This window comes from Oryx dammah, unplaced genomic scaffold (assembly GCF_014754425.2).
Source record: "Oryx dammah isolate SB20612 unplaced genomic scaffold, SCBI_Odam_1.1 HiC_scaffold_19, whole genome shotgun sequence".
Taxonomy (NCBI): Eukaryota; Metazoa; Chordata; class Mammalia; order Artiodactyla; family Bovidae; genus Oryx; species Oryx dammah.
Window position 1 is genome coordinate 80,932,734 of NW_024070203.1, and position 17,519 is coordinate 80,950,252.

Below are 17,519 nucleotides of genomic sequence, written 5' to 3' on the forward strand. Positions count from 1 at the left end.
TCATTATCTCATTTTGGCTTATATTATTACTACTGTAGCCTACGGTTATTAACAGATTGTATCCAAATAAACTTACATTTTCATGACAACAGTGTATGACAAATATTAGGTCAAGGACACTCAGCCAACAACGTGTCGGCAAGATCACACAGATCAGTCCCAGCCATCAGGCAACCTGCAAGCCTGGCTGGAACTAGAACTTAGTTCTAAGTGTACGATTCTATTTGCTAGAACCATCAGACTTTCTTTATTCACTCTGTTTGGACACAGCTTCAAGCACTGGATGAATATAATGATATGTGTACAACTATTCTAGTTTTGATGAAATTAAGGAATTATCCATACTTTTTAAGGTCTGATTATCATATTATAGTTATATTTTATACATGCCTCTTCTTTTCTATTTTTATTTTATATTGGAGTTGATTTACAATGTTTTGTTAGTTTCAGGTACACAGCAAAGTGATTCAGTTATACATATATTTACATCTATTCTTCAGATTCTTTTCCCATTTAGGTTTTTACAGAACTGAGTTTCCTGTGCTATACAATAGGTCCTTGTTGATTATCTGTTTTATACACATTTTATTTATAGATCAAATGATAACATGTCTGGGGTTTACTTAAAAACACCAAAATGGTAGAGTATGATATGTACACGCATGCCTCTGCCTGGACGCCGTTTGCCTGTCTGTCTCCATGCACAGGGGTAGGAGTTGAGGTAGGCGGTATGTAGTGATGCAGAACAGATAAAATGGCATAGTTCTCTAAAAGTCTCCTTCCTCCAAAATATTAGTATACTTATTAAAACATTTCTTCCCTAAAGAATTAGCATAAGGATTAAAAGAGGAGAAAAAACAAGACTTGAGCAATTGCAACTTACTCTTTCATCAATGATTTTCATAAGCCATCTTTTAGTCAGATTATGTCTTCTGACAGCCTAAAAAAAAAAAAAGTTTTAAGTTTTTGGAAAGTACTACAAATGACTTCTGTAGACCTGAATACCATAAACCAAATACAAAAGCAGGCCAGGGAACATTTGTAATAATTCATCACCAGACAGCTATGTTAAAAACCTAGCGAAAAAGAAAATGTCCCTAGAAAACATTTTAAAACATTTCCTTATACTTATGTATTTCCTTATACTTATATATTTCCTCTTTTCCTTATACTATTAGTAATTAGTGAATCTACTTTCAAAACAAACAAAAAAACAAGAATTAAGCTGAGCAAGCTTCTCTCTGTGGTATGCCTCGACTTCTATGCTTATTACAAACTTTTTTCCCATAAAATGAAGACCCTATTTAATGAAAATAACCACTTTATAAAATAGGAAAGGCCAATACAGCTCCAAAGAAAACAATCTGTAGGGTACAGTGTTATCTTACAAGTAAAGACACTCCATTAAGAAAGAGCGCACTTAGTGCTTAGATCCTGGTCTCTAATACCATTTCCATCCAAGGAAACAGGCTCTAAAAAGGGGGATTCCAGAGCTGGAACAAGGGAGATTCAAGAGGATCCTAAACCATTTTATTGTGCCAGAAAATAGAAAGTGCAAAAAAAGAAAAAAAAAAGACAGGCATATTAGGACACAGAAGCCAGTTAGAAGGGACTCTCATTGTCCAAATATGGGACTATATGAATACCAAATAATTAAGTACAGTAATGAGGTATAATCTGCTGCCAATGTAGGAGACATAAGAGAAGTGGGTTCATTCCTTGGGCCAGGAAGATCCCCTGGAGGAGGAAATGGCAACCCACACCAGTATTCTTGCTTGGGAAATTCTATATACAGAGGAACTTAGTGGGCCACAGTCCATAGGGTCTCAAAGAGTTGGACACAACTAAAAGAATGAGCATGCATGCAAGCAATGATTTATAAAGTACTGGGGGAAAAAAAGAAATTCAGGAGTTTATACCAATAGTTAAATAAATAAATAATATAGGAGAGTGAGAGCAGTTGCTTACAGTAGTGTGCCAGGTGGTAAATGTGAACAGAGCATTAGAGTTGGGACACTATCATTCTGTAATCATAATAGTAAAGACTGGATAAGAACCATCAGTGAACGTTACGTTTCACAGGAAACTGATGGGGAGCAGGATATTTGCATTGTCTTAAACTTGATTAGTTGCAAGGGAAATTCTAATTACACAGTAGACTACACACTGGGAGAACCGGGCAACATCTTGAATGTCAATGAAAATGAACAATGCAATAAAGGACAGATGGAATGTGTCTCCAAGATGTGACACTCCGAGAATACATCACCGATGCAGTATTCTGGCCAAGAGCGCATAACCTGAACCATCTAAGCAGGAGAAAACATTAGACAAATCCGAAATGAGGAATGTTCTACTACAAAAAAAAAAAGATGTTATACACTTCAAAAATGTCAATGTCACAGAAGACAAAGAAAAGCTATGGAAATGTTCCAGATTAAAGCAGGCTAAACAGATATGACTGAAAAATAGCTGACTGGATCCTACACTGGAGGGGAAAAATACATTAATGTATATTATTAGGTCAACTGACAAAATTGGAATATGAACGGAAAATCAGATGAAAGTTATTTCAAAGTTAAATCTACTAAAGTCAGTAACTATTCTGGTTAAAGAGAATGTCTGTATTCTTAGGAAATTACTAAAGTAATGAGAAATAAAGGGACATGATGTATGCAACTTATACTCAAATGATTTAAAAAAACTATGTGTGAAAATATACAGAGATCATGCCAGCACACACACACACACACACACACACGAGTGAGCACACACAAATGATTAACAAATAGTATAAAATGTTAACAACAGGTAAATATGAGTGAACAACATAGAAGTGTTCTTGCAAGATTTTTAATTTTGTAACCTTCCTGAAATTTTGAAGCTATTTCCAAATAAGGTAAACACTGCTTTTTTGCCAAGTCAACACTAAGTATAATATATTTTCACAAGAAATATAGTAGTGAAACATAAAGTCTCCAGGATATCCTACATTTCAACTGAGACTCTAAGATGTCACTGATATTAATGTAAAGGCTGGCAGGCTCATCAATACATATCCATGGGGCGAAGGATGGAAGTGTGCAGAATGGAGCCCACTTTGCCCGACAGGAACGCAGCAGAAGCTAGGAGGGCTGCAAAGAGTTGGTTTGGAAGTGCTCTCAGCATTGTTACAACTGCACAGCAGCACTCCCGCAGGCCTCTCTCCCCAGTTCCAAGAATCAGCCTGGGATACCTCAGTCACTTCAGTCTTGCTCTCATTTTGTTTTGTACATGTCTGCGTAGGGCAGGGCTTGTTTGATCTTTATAACCACACTATCAAGCACCATTCCTGGCACATAAAAGTACTCAGTAGATACTAAACCACTGAAAAGTCAGACTCCTATTTACTCAAGACTGACGCTGTTAACAGCTGCAGTTCCTTGATCACAAACAGAGTTCTGTCTGACTCTGAAGGACATCAGAGATCAAGATAAAAAAAAATACTTATAAGAAGCTGAAAACCTGTTGAATAAAGGTATCAAAACTTTGGAAATAGAGGCCAAATGGAATAAAAATCATGGCTATAATTATTAGAAATTATAGGAATTTCATCTATTCTGTGCTCTGAAAGCACCAATGGAACAGCGCAGCAGGAATGTGCTCTGTTCCCCTACTTAATCTTCTAAAGAACCCGAAGCTCTTTAAGCAATCAACGGCAAGTCTGACTGGACAGTGGCGCAATAAGCACGTGCTCCAGAAGAATGGGGAGAGAAGTAGAAGACACACAGTCAGGACAACCACTCTGAACACCACCTGCTTCTTTCAAATGTTCATGTTAATCTGCAATACCTGTCATATCAGAGAGCTGGCCAACATTAATCATCAAAATTTAAGCAGCTTTTAAAACTGGACAAATTGGCATACATGTAAACATCCTATAATTCAGATATGTCTTTTGGCACTTAAGTGAAGCTAAGACAAGATAAATTTATGCTAAATAAATCTCTGATCTTTCAAGTTATTTTCTGACAAAGGCCAGAATCTTTGACACAAGTCTTAGCATAAACTTCTAATGCAGTCAAGTTTGCATATAAAATAAGTAGTTTCTGGATTTTGGAGAAACTTTCCTCTAAACTGAGTCAGCCAGGATGAGGTCTTGAAGTGGGATGACTAAAGGGAAACGAGCTTCCCATCCACTTTTCCTTCCCAGTCCCTGACTGGACAGGCCTGGCTCTCCAATTACTGAGCTTCCCATCCACTTTTCCTTCCCAGTCCCTGATTGGAGGGGCCTGGCTCTCCAATTACTGAGGCTCTGTGAAGTCAACCTGAGGCCCCGAAAAGGGGCCTGCCTCTGCTGGGGCACAGACCTGTACCGGTCAGGTCTGCCAGAGGTTCCTGGGACAGATGCTGTCTTCTGGCACTCACGATATGACAATGGGGGCGCAGATCAATGACAAAAGGAGCCCAAACCCTGTCCTCTGCTGCTAGTTCAATGTATTTTTAAACTGTGTAAGGCTAGTTGTGAATGAGGAGTCCACAGAGCTTTAATGTAAAACTAACTACTAAATACATCTTAGTGTACAAATAACAACCTCGCCCATAGGCTTCCATTCTCAGATACCTAAACTTCATCAACAAAGAGGCAATTCTATGAAACTAGACAAGGCAGCTTTAGGAATGATAAGAGCACAAAAGATCAATGGATCTACAGTCCAGAGTATGAACTAAAGCACTGGAATAAGGAGCTACTTGGCAGACAGAAGATTCACCTGTCATTCTTTCAAAATCTGTAGGGTTTAAATTCTGCAACCAAACATGTGGAAAACAATTTATAACATAAACAGACAAAATTCCTCTTTCTTCTTTTAATAAACACACTAAAGATGTGTGCAAATTACTTGTTAATGATTTTAAATTCTGTCAAAACTAATATATATCTGAACGTTACATGAGCCCAAGAATATTTTCTGGATAGATTCCCCATTGCCACTATCCAACTTGTATGTAACAAAAAGTATGCTTAAATAACATTCTTACAAATGAAGAGCAGCTGTTTCTGTTTTACCTTCCACAGTTCAATGGCCACAGGCTGATGTGGTGGCTTGTCACCATATATATCATCCACAGTTTTCTTCCAAAACTGCGTTCGCATCAGTCCAATTGTCTTCTCAGAGACAGTGTCCTTAATCTATAAGCAGGGTTTAAAAACATTAACAACCGCACTACTCAGAGTTGCAGAAATCACTATTTATAACCGCAAAATCATATAATTCAGTCTTCTCTGCATTTAATTTTTCCTTGAAGTTATATATCGGTTAAATTGTCACCATTATGAGTTACCTAAGTAAAAGCTACAGATTACTTGGTGCTTATTCAAAAATATTCTCAAGGTCTGCATTCAAAAATACAAGCAATTCTTCTAAAAAAGTTATAAGGAAAAACAAAGGAGGGGGGACATTTTGTTTAAAGAAATTTAAGAAAGATCAACCAGTCACATATAGACCTATTTGAATCCAGATTTAAAGAGAGAGACAACTAGGAAAATCTGAACACCAGATGTTTAATGATATTAAGGAACTATTTTTAAATTTTTAATGTATAATAATAGTAGTGTTATTTTTTTAAGTGAATTCTTTTAGAGATGCAAATTGAAGTATCTGCAGATGGAAAAATTCATCTGAAACTTAACTTCAAAATAACCTGGAGGTGGGGATGATGTGGCTGAGGAGTAAAGATGAAAAACAAGATTGGCCATGAGCAGGTAACAGCTGGAGGTGGGTGATGGGGTACATGAGGGTTCATTATATTTCTCTCTCTGTATATGGATATACTTCATTCTATATATGATTGAAATTTTCCAATGAAGTTTTAAAAAAATTAAGTGGAAGCAAAGAAAAACAATCCTCACTTGGTTAGTGATAACAAAAATATTTTTTAAGTCTGACCATAAACCTAGGAAACAGAACCAGAGGCTTTTCAGAGGAAGCAGAGAAGGAAATATTATTTATCACATGTCTACAAGTTCCAGGCCCTGTGCAGGTACTGTACCAGATGTTACCTGATCACAATCATCAGAACAAACTCACAGGGTCCTTATCAACACATTCATTCTACAAGTACAGAAATTATGGCTCAAAAAGGTAGATGCTTATCTCATGAACATGGAGAAGACTGTGGTGAGGCTAGGGGCTGACTGCAAAGGGACGCATACAGGAATCACTCAGGCTGATGGAACTGTTCCGTATCACGACTCTGATGGTATCTACAGGACTTAAAGCAGTTTTCAAAACCTATAGGTCTATATACCACAAAAAGTGAATTTTACTGTGATACATTTAAATAAACTCACTCGTTTATTCACTAACTTTTTAAAAGAAGACTGTCAGACTCTCTCCCTAACTTACTACTGATTAAGAATGGCCTTGTTAAGCTCTGGCAAGAATCATCAATGCATGCTAAATCTAGGAGGAAAATTTATTTCTAACTGAGCTATTATTGACACATAACAGTTTCATTAAATACACAATATGATTTGATATGAGCGTGGTGGGCTACAGTCCATAGGGCCCCAAAGAGTCGGACTTGACTGAGCGACTAAACCTACCTACCTACCTAAATATTGTGAAAGATCACCATAGGTATCATTAAGATCTATTATCACCACACAAAATTAGAAATCTGTGTATGTCAAGAGCTTTAAAGATCTGCTCTATTAGCAACTTTCAAATGCATAGTAACAGTGTTAGCTGTGCATTACATGCCCATGCCTTATTTACTTACAGTGGCAAGTTTCTACTTTTTAACCACAATCACTCATCTCACCCATCTCCTAACCCTGCCTCTGGCGACCACCGATCTGTTCTCTGTATCTACGGGCTTGGGAAGTTTTTGTTCGTTTTGCTTTTGCTTTAGATTCCACATATAAGTGAGATCATATGGTATCTGTCTTTGTCAGATTCATTTCACGTAGCATGAAGCCCTCAAGGTCCATCTGTGTTGTCACAAATGGCAAGATTTCCTTCTTCTTTATGGGAAGTAATAACTCATTGTGTAGACACACCTCATCTTTTTTAAAAATATATTTACGTACTTATATTTTTGGCTGCACTGGGTTTCCGTTGCTGCCCACGGGCGTTCCCGAGTTGCAGTGAGCTGGGGTGACTCTGGTGCAGCGCACAGGCTTCTCACTGCGGTGGCTTCCGTGGTGGAGCACACGCTCCAAGGTGGCCGGGTTTCGGCAGATGCAGCAGGTGGACTCAGGGGTTGCCCTGGGCAGGCTCGAGGGCGCTCACGCTTCAGGATCAGCAGCTCGTGGGCTCAACAGCTGTGGCACATAGGCTTCACTTGCCCACGGCACGTAGAATCTGCCTGGACCAGGGATCGAACCCGTGCCCCTGTACTGCAGATTCTTATCCACTGTACCACCAGGAAGTCCCGATAAACCTCGTTTATCCAGTTACCCACCAACGGACACTTGGGTGGCTTCCATGCCTTGGCTACTGTAAATAATGCCGTGATGAACAAGGAGGTGCAACTATTTTTCTCAAGTTAGTGTTTTCATTTCCTTTGGCTAAATACCCAGAAATGGAATTACTAGATTTCGTAGTAGTTCCAATCTTTTGAGGAACCTCATACCGTTTTCCACAGCGGCTGCACCAGTTTACACTCCCACCAACAGCACACAACGGTTCCATTTACTCCACAGCCTCAACGTGTGTTATTTCTTGTCTTTTTGATGACAGCTATTCTAATAGGTTGGAGAAGGCGATGGCACCCCACTCCAGCACTCTTGCCTGGAAAATCCCATGGATGGAGGAGCCTGGGGGGCTGCAGTCCATGGGATCACTAAGAGTCGGACACGACTGAGAGACTTCACTTTCACTTCTCACTTTCATGCATTGGAGAAGGAAATGGCAACCCACTCCAGTGTTCTTGCCTGGAGAATCCCAGGGATGGGGAGGCTGGTGGGCTGCCTTCTATGGGGTCACACAGTCGACTGAAGCGACTTAGCAGCATTCTAATAGGTGTGAGGTGACACCTCATTGTGGTTCTGATTTGCACTTCTCTCAAAGTGATGCTGAGCACATTTTCATGTACCTATTGGCCGTATATGAGGTAAATTTCGATGAGGACCATGGTCTTAAAACGCCTCCTCACATTCAACAGGAAAAAAATATTAACATCTTGACCAGTGACCAAAATCGGTATCACAAATAAGAGGCACAAAGACATGTCATGCCTCATTGTGATTCCCGGAGAAGGACACACACCATTAAGACAGTTAAGTATTAGGTTAGAAATGTATAATATAATTGTGACAAAAACTCCAAATGAGACATATTCAAGATTTTTAAAGGAACAATATGTTTTTTTTAATGTCAGTGTTTAATAGAAGACAAAGAAAAGCTATGGAAATGCTCCAGATAAAAGGAGGCAAAAGAGACATGAAAGCTAAATGTAATACGTGATCTTAGTTTGGATCCTGTACAGAAGGGTTTAAAGATGCCATAAAAAACATCATTCAATCATTTGACAAAACTGGAAACCAGAGGCAGATTAAATAAAACTAGTGTATCTGTCTCAAATTTACTCAAACTGGTAACTGTTATGAAAGAGAATATTCTTGTGCTAATGAAATACAGCTCAAGTTTATGAGTAAAGGGCCATGGCATAGTCAAGTTACAGTAAAATGATTCATAAAAAGAAACACAGCGCATGAATGTGTGTGCATATAGGTGTTTGTGTATATAGAGAGAGAGAAAAAGAGAGGGAGAGAGAAAGGAAGGGAGAGAGAGAGAAGGGGAACAACTCGACAGAGTGAATGGGGCCGAATATTAACAGAAGGGCGTATCGGTGTTCTCTGTACTATTCTTACTCCTGTGCACATGAAAGTATGTCCAAATAAAAAAAATTTTTTATAATGGTCTTGGTGCTGAGTGGGTCTCTCTCAATGTTTAAAGTTCAGATCCCATGGCATATGGTCTATTCTAAATAGAGCATCAAGAGTAATCCTTTAAAGATGTGGGCACATATATACAATGGAATGTTAGACATAAAAAAGAACGAAATAATGTCATATGCAGCAGCATGGATGAACCCAGAGATTATCAGATTAAGTGAAGTCAGTCAGAAAAACAAAGAAAATACCATGTGATACCACTTATTTGTGGAATCTAAAATACAACACAAATAAACTTATCTACAAAACTGAAACAGGTGCACACAGAGAACAGACCTGTAGGTACCAAGGGGGAGGATGGACTGGGAATCTGGGACTAGCGGCTGCGAGCATATCGGATGGACAGACAACAGGGTCCTATCATACAGCACAGGGAGCTATATTCAGTACCCTATAAGAAACATAAGGGAGAAGAAAAAATAAGTTAAAAAAACTTTTTTTAAAAAGACTAAGCATTTCAGGAGGACACTGAGCTCACTTCTCCCCCAGTGAACACATCAAAAATACATCTACATCGCTGAAAACAACCTGGAAACTGGCAAAGAGAGGCTCTTCGGCAACCAAGGCTATAAAGAAAAATGCACATGGAGCTGGGCAGGAAGGGAGGGACACATGTGAGGTTGGGACCTGGGCCCTTAGCAGGGGACACAGAAGAGGAGCGGAATATCACACACAGGCTCAGGGATCCACCCTGGGAAGACAATCACCCTTCGCTGGTGTGAAAACCAGGGGGACCTACTGGAGGGCTGTGAGAAACAGAGACTCTGCACAAGCTTACTTACTTCCAGGATTTGCATCAAGGCTGCAGACGGAAAAGTGCCTGCAGCTCTGACTAGCTGCCTGCTCCAGCCCCTCTTGTCCAGCACTGCCCTCCACTAAGGCAAAGGCTATCACTGCCAGGGAGTGTGCACACACTGAGAGAAAAGGAAGCCAGCCTGGACCCGAGCCAGCACGCATGCCACACTGCAGGCTAAAAACTGCCCAGGGCTCTGCGTGGCTTCCGGGACTGTTCCAGCAGGCACCCCAGCCCACTCAGCTGCCTGCCGCAGCCCCTCTGGATCTCCACTAGGGCTGAGGTGCCCTGCCAGAGGAGTGCACACACTGAGAGCTCAGACCAACCCTTAGAGCTTGTGTCTAGGACCCTGAGCTCTGATCACCCCCAGACAAGGGGATGACCGCCACTGGAGGAGCCCAGGAAAAGGCCCAGCTTACACCTGGGTTAGCTATAGCCCCTTCATCTTTAGCTCTACCTCCCACCACAGTGGTAGCTGCCAGCACACCCCAAGAGAAGACGTGACCTACGCTCACTTCAGATCCAGCTCTCCCATCAAAATAACTGGGCACAAACAGACTGTATAAGGATAGCCCCACAAAAGGACGCCCCTTCAAGACTGGGACAAGTAACCATTTCACCTAATTTCATACAAAGTTATACAAAATGAAAAGACAAAGGAATATGTTTCAAGCGAAAGAGTAAGCGGAAAAAGCTGAGACAAACCCCTGGTGATACAGAGATAAATAATTTACCCCATACAGTTTCATAGTAACAGTAAAAAGAATGCTAACTAAATTTGCAAAAAGAATCCATGAACACACTAAGAATTTAAACAAGGAACCAGAAAATATTAAAAAGAACTGAAGAATACAGAGCTGAAGAATACAATTAAAGAAATGAAAAGTGCACAAGAAGGAACGCACAGCAGACTAGCCGATAGAGAACACAAAAGTGACGGGCGGGGGCAGGGGGAGGGATGGAAATCACCCATCAGAATAGCAAAAAGAAAAACAAATGTTAAAAAATGAGGATAGTTTAAGGGACCTCTAAGACAACATCAAGTGTACTAGCACTCACTTCATAAGGATCCCAGCAGAAGAGGGTGAGAAAAGAGTAGAAAATGTATTTGATAAAATTATGGCTGAAAACTTTTTGAAGTTGAAGGAGACAGATTTCTATAGGAAGCTCAAAGGGCCCCAAACAAGATGAACTCAATGAGACCCACACCAAAATGCATCATAATTAAAATGGCAAAAGTTAAAGAGAATTTAAAGGCAGCAAGAGAAAAACAGAGAGTCAAACACAGGGGAATCCCTGTAAGGCTATCTATCAGCTGATATTTTCTGCAGAAGCTATGAAAGCCAGAAGGGAGTGGCATGATATATTTAAACAGCTGAAAGGAAAAAACCTACAACCTAGGATACTCTACCCAGAAATGTTATCTTTCAAAACTGAAGGAGGTAAAGAACTTCTCAGACAAGCAAAAATTGAGTTTACCAGTACTAAAGCAACAAGAGGTATCAAAGGGTCTTTTTCAAGTGGAAAACAAAAGATTATAAGCAGCAAGAATTCATAGAGGAAAAAAAAAAATCCCACTAGTATTGACAAATCTTACAGTAAAGAAGGTGGATCAACCACTTTAAATAAGCTAGTATGAAGATTTTTTAAAAAATTGTAAAAGCAACCATAACTACAATAAATGGTAAAGAGACAGGCATGCAGATGACAACTTTAATAACAAAAACATAAAAATATGAGGGGTGGAAGTAAAAATTGTCTAGAATGTGTTTGAACTTAAAAGACTAGTTTAAGTCAAGTAGATATAATTACTGTATAAAACATATACAAACCCCATGGTAACCACAAAATAAAAACCTACGATACACAAAAACCAGTTGAAAGCAACCCAAACATAGTACAAAAGAAAATTATACAATCACAATGGAAGAAACAAAATGAAGAAATGAACAGAGAAAAATTATAAAAACAACTGGAAAACAAGTAATAGTAAGTCCAGTAAGTATACACCTATCAATAATTACATTTGCACTACCTACTGAATGGGAGAAAATATTTGCAAATGATAATCCTTTGAGGGGTTAATATCCAAAATTCAAAAGCAGTTCACACAACTTGATATCAAAAGAACAAAGAAAAGACCTAAATAGACACTTTACCAAAGAAGATATACAGATGGCCAAGAGGTCCATGAAAAGGGGCTGAAACATCACTAAGCACCAGGGAGACATCACCCCACATCTGCAGAATGGTTATCATCAAAAAGACCACAAATTAAGAAATGCTGGCATGAATGTGGAGAAGAGACAGCCCCAGCGCACTGCTGGTGCAACCCCTGAGCTGGTCATCGCCAGCTGTCGTATAAAACCCACTTTTCATTGCATGTCACAATCCAACTGAGAAATGGTTTCTTGTACAGAATAAGAGGACAATTAAAAAAAAACAATTTTTGGATTTGAAGTCAGCTCATGTGGCACACACTTATTGAACTTTTTCACCTTTCCAATTTGCTTCAAATGCCAACAACCACAGAACGGTTGATGTTGAGCTCTTCGCAGTTTCTCGTACAGCTGTAAAAAGATCAGCTTCCATGATCCTCTCAGTTGGTGGTTGTCAACTTCTGCCAGCTGGCCACTGCGCTCCTCATCTTCAAGGTTCCTGTCTCCTTTGCAAAACTTTTTGAACCACCACTACACTGTATATTATCAGTTTGGGGCAAATGCATTGTTGATGCTGCAAATTGTCTCTGCTGCTTTACAACCCATTTTGAACTTGAATAAGAAAATTGCTCAAACTTGCTTTTTGTCTAACATCATTTCCCTAGTCTGAAATCAATATAAAATAAATAGCAAGTAATAATTAGCAAAAAAAAAAAAAAAAAGTGATAAATGAGCATTAAAATGATGTAAAACATAACCACACTTAAGAATGTATTCCAGTATCAAAGAACACAGTTCAACAATGCAAAACTGCAATTATTTTTGCACCAACATAACAAATCCAAATAAATCAAAACCACTAATTTGAAAAGATATATGCACGCCAGTGTTCATAGCAGCATGATTTACAATAGTCAAGATATGGAAGCCACCTAAGTGACCACCAACAGATAAATGGACAGAGAAGATATGGTTTACACACACACACACACACACGATGAAATATTACTAAGCCACAAAAAAAAGAATAAAAGTTTGCCATATGCAGCAAGAAAGGGCCATAGGATATGATGATAGTGAAATAAATTAGAGAAAGGCAAATACTGTATGTTACCACTTACATGTAGAATCTAAAAGTTTACACAAATGAATAAACATAACAACGAGGAAAGAAGAGAGACAGACCCACATATATAGAGAACAAAGTAGTGGCTACTAGTGGGGAGAGGGATGAGGGGAGGGGCAAGATAGCGACAGGAGGGTAAGAGCTACAAGCTACGATGTATAAAATAAGATACAAGGATATACTATACATCACAGGGAATATAACCAGTACTTTATAATAATGTTAAATGGAGTATGACCTATAAAAACATCAAATCACTATGTTGAACACTTGAAACTAATATTATAAACCAACTGTATTTTACTAAGATAAAATTTTAAAGGGTAATCCTTTTAAAACATGACCAAGAGATGATCTCTTTCTTTGCTCAGAATCCTCCAGCGGTTTTCCGTCTCACTCAGAGTAAAGCCAAAGTGGCTGCGGTGGTCTCCAAGACCTTAGCTTTCTGGCCCAGATGCCTCTGACCTGATCTCCCACACCATCCCTCCCTCTCTGCTGTGTCACACTGGCCTTCTTCTCTTTGAATGTGTCAGGCACACATACGTCAGGACCTTTGTATTTGCTGCTACTTTTATCTGGAATACTATTCAGCCACATATTTCACACTCCTTTGCCTCCTTCAAATCTTTGCTCAAATGCTACCTTAGTGAGGTTTTTGCTTATGGAAACCCCTGCTACACCAAACCTTCCCTAACCTCCTTAACTTTTCTATACAGAATTTATTTGCTCCTTGAGTCCAAGGATTTTGCATGTTTTACTCAGTGTTATATAACCCAGTACCTAAAATAGTGCCTAGCATATTTTGGGCAATACCTGTTGAATGAATGAATGAATGAATGAATGAACCAGTCTGTGTGTGCAAAAACAAACAGTAAGACAGACGGCTGCTGGGAGATGGAAGTCTTGTGAAGGGGCCACAGGACCAAGGGGCAACGAGGGGCACACTGCCTGGAGTGCAGGATCGAAAATGCCTGCATAATTGAATTCATTCAATTGGAAAAAAAAAAAAGCAGCAAGACACTCTTATAAGATGACAGAGAATTAGGGAAAATATGGAGGATTTATCTATTAAAAATGGAATTTTTTATTATTTTCAAGTTATAATGGAAGATCACAATGGAGATTATTTTTAAACTGTGACTGACTTAAGATGCTAAAGTGTAGTTTATACCTGAAAAAGGATAAAGTGAAAAAACACAGAACCATGACTTCTAGAAATACACCAAGGACCAACAGCTGGACCCAATTACTCTGCAGATTCATCAAGTCTACGCTTCGTCATGCCTCAGGGCTACAATCGCATCCTTTCATTCGCTCCTAGCTCACCTCCTATCATATTCCCCAGAGAGGCTGCGCCAAAACTTGCCACACTCTTCAAGACCCCCAACCCTCCCATGCTCCCTCACTCTCAGTATCTGATCTCTCCATTTAATTTACAGAGAAAATTAAGGCCATTCTATCTCAACTCCCTCAATGACACTCTTCTCCATTTCAATTTATCTTATACCTCAGCACATATTCTTTCCATTCTAATAAAAGGAAGACTCTCTCCTTCCTTTGTTACTCTTCAGACAAGAGTCAGTATAAGATTTGGGTTTGCTATAATTACTTCAATTTCCATTTCCCTTTAAAGTTAAAAACTCATTTCAAAAAGTGCTCTGAAGAACTGCTGTATACATGCAAATTATGCAAATATTGTAGAGAATAAGCAGTAATACTCCGATTAACCTATTCAATTAATAGACAAAAGTGCAATGTTACTTGCATAGTTTAAAATATCCTTAGAAAAAGAAATTCCAGAATGGTCTTTCCAGAAACATTAAGTTCATTAGCTACCTTTATTTTTGGAATTGTTAAGCAGGAGAAAGAAGTCTGCAGCAGAGACCTTAAGCATGTCCAACATATAAGTTACAACTACAGTTCTTTATTATTCAGCATTAAACATATTATATCACAATTTTTTGCAAATAATTTATAAGGTATTTTAATACCAGCCTGAGCCAGTTCCACATTGAAGGCTCTCAGTGCAAAAGCAGAGCTTCTGGATTCGGCAGGGAGTAACAGGGAACATAAATAGCCTTCATAATCTCGTTTCCTGTAACAAAAAGCAAAAAAAGGTAATTAGTTTTCACTTTCCAAGTTGCACACAAAAAATACTGACCAAAATGAACTGGAAACATGGCTTCAATTCAAAATGGGCCTTAAATTTCTCATATTTTATATCTGTTTCTCTACAATTACAAAAAATTGTATCTGCCTCCAATTCCAGAGCAGTTAAAATAATCAATCTCTATTAATTTATTTTGACATATAATATACATAATTTTAACTACTTCAGAATCACTTTGGTTTTAGTAATAAGAATTCAAATGAGCTACAGATACAGAAAACTAGAAAACAGTTCCAATAAGTCCTGGTATGAATACACACATATTTATATATGGGTAAGACATAAGACAGAGAACACGGGCGCCATCGCAGAGAGTGTGCCCATGTCTCTGCACACACACTCACGCATGGTTCCCTACAGCATCTGTTGAGAAAGCCTAGAAACAATGACATTCGCCCCTCCACCCCATAACGGACACCTAGACCTTGATCTCTCCACTGCAAGAAACGTAGGCTCCTTGAAGCAATGACTGACGCCAGGACTGGTGCACAGAAAACACAAGATAAGCCTGGAGCATCTTCTTGAGTGGAAAGTAAACAGACATTCAAAGAATAGAGAGCCCTGTCAGAGGCCAGAGACACTGGCTTGATGAAGTTCTCAGTGGCCAAGTGGGGCACCATTTGAGCAACAAAAAACACTGAGAGTAAAGACTGCAATAGGACCCCATGAGCCCAGACCAACATACACGAATGAGCAAACAAACACAAAGAGAAGGAAAAGTTTGACAATCAGTACATGTAAACTGATAAATCTAGAAGACATGGTTGAATTTTTTAACATCACCATTTGAGAGCTCTTAACTACCAAGGTAGTTAAGAAAAGAAATGCAAAAAAGCAAAATGGCTGTCTGGGGAGGCCTTACAAATAGCTGAGAAAAGAAGAGAAGTGAAAAGCAAAGGAGAAAAGGAAAGCTATAAGCATCTGAATGCAGAGTTCCAAAGAATAGCAAGAAGAGACAAGAAAGCCTTCTTCAGCGATCAATGCAAAGAAACAGAGGAAAACAACAGAATGGGAAAGACTAGAGATCTCTTCAAGAAGATTAGAGATACCAAGGGCACATTTCATGCAAAGATGGGCTCAATAAAGGAAGGAAATGGTATGGACCTAACAGAAGCAGAAGATATTAAGAAGAGGTGGCAAGAATACATGGAAGAACTGTACAAAAAAGATCTTCACGACCCAGATAATCATGATGGTGTGATCACTAATCTAGAGCCAGACATCCTGGAATGTGAAGTCAAGTGGGCCTAAGAAAGCATCACTACGAACAAAGCTAGTGGACGTGATGGAATTCCAGTTGAGCTGTTACAAATCCTGAAAGATGATGCTGTGAAAGTGCTGTACTCAATATGCCAGCAAATGTGGAAAACTCAGCAGTGGCCACAGGACTGGAAAAGGTCAGTTTTCATTCCAATTCCAAAGAAAGGCAATGCCAAAGAATGCTCAAACTACCACACAATTGCACTCATCTCACATGCTAGTAAAGTAATGCTCAAAATTCTCCAAGTCAGGCTTACAGCAATACATGAACTGTGAACTTCCAGATGTTCAAGCTGGTTTTAGAAAAGGCAGAGGAACCAGAGATCAAATTGCCAACATCCGCTGGATTATCGAAAAAGCGAGAGTTCCAGAAAAACATCTATTTCTGCTTTATTGACTATGCCAAAGCCTTTGACTGTGTGGATCACAATAAACTGTGGAAAATTCTGAGAGCGATGGGAATACCAGACCACCTGATCTGCCTCTTGAGAAACCTATATGCAGGCCAGGAAGCAACAGTTAGAACTGGACATGGAACAACAGACTGGTTCCAAATAGGAAAAGGAGTACGTCAAGGCTGTATATTGTCACCCTGCTTATTTAACTTCTATGCAGAGTACATCATGAGAAACGCTGGGCTGGAAGAAGCACAAGCGGGAATCAAGATTGCTGGGAGAAATATCAATAACCTCAGATATCCAGATGACACCACCCTAATGACAGAAAGTGAAGAGGAACTAAAAAGCCTCTTGATGAAAGTAAAAGAGGAGAGTGAAAAAGTTGGCTTAAAGCTCAACATTCAGAAAACAAAGATCATGGCACATGGTCCCATCACTTCATGGGAAATAGATGGGGAAACAGTGGAAAGAGTGTCAGACTTTATTTTTTTGGGCTCCAAAATCACTGCAGATGGTGACTGCAGCCATGAAATTAAAAGACGCTTACTCCTTGGAAGAAAAGTTATGACCAACCTAGATAGCATATTCAAAAGCAGAGACATTACTTTGCCAACAAAGGTCCGTGTAGTCAAGGCTATGGTTTTTCCAGTAGTCATGTATGGATGTGAGAGT

General features: G+C 39.2%; 1 protein-coding gene across 3 annotated transcripts in view; it reads right to left on the minus strand.

The window, feature by feature from the left end:
* NDUFAF6 (NADH:ubiquinone oxidoreductase complex assembly factor 6) overlaps positions 1-17,519 on the minus strand; it is a 41,893-nt gene that overhangs the window by 15,969 nt on the left and 8,405 nt on the right. Inside the window, exons 2-5 of one of the 3 annotated variants that reach the window (XM_040261056.1) lie at positions 15,011-15,114; positions 9,218-9,332; positions 5,048-5,170; positions 884-940 (exon numbers count right to left, since the gene is read on the minus strand). In XM_040261056.1, the coding sequence (XP_040116990.1) occupies positions 884-940; positions 5,048-5,170; positions 9,218-9,274 (237 nt within the window). In that variant the 5' untranslated portion in view covers positions 9,275-9,332; positions 15,011-15,114. The remainder of the gene's footprint in view (positions 1-883; positions 941-5,047; positions 5,171-9,217; positions 9,333-15,010; positions 15,115-17,519) is intronic. The other 2 variants (XM_040261057.1, XM_040261055.1) reach the window with 2 other exon arrangements.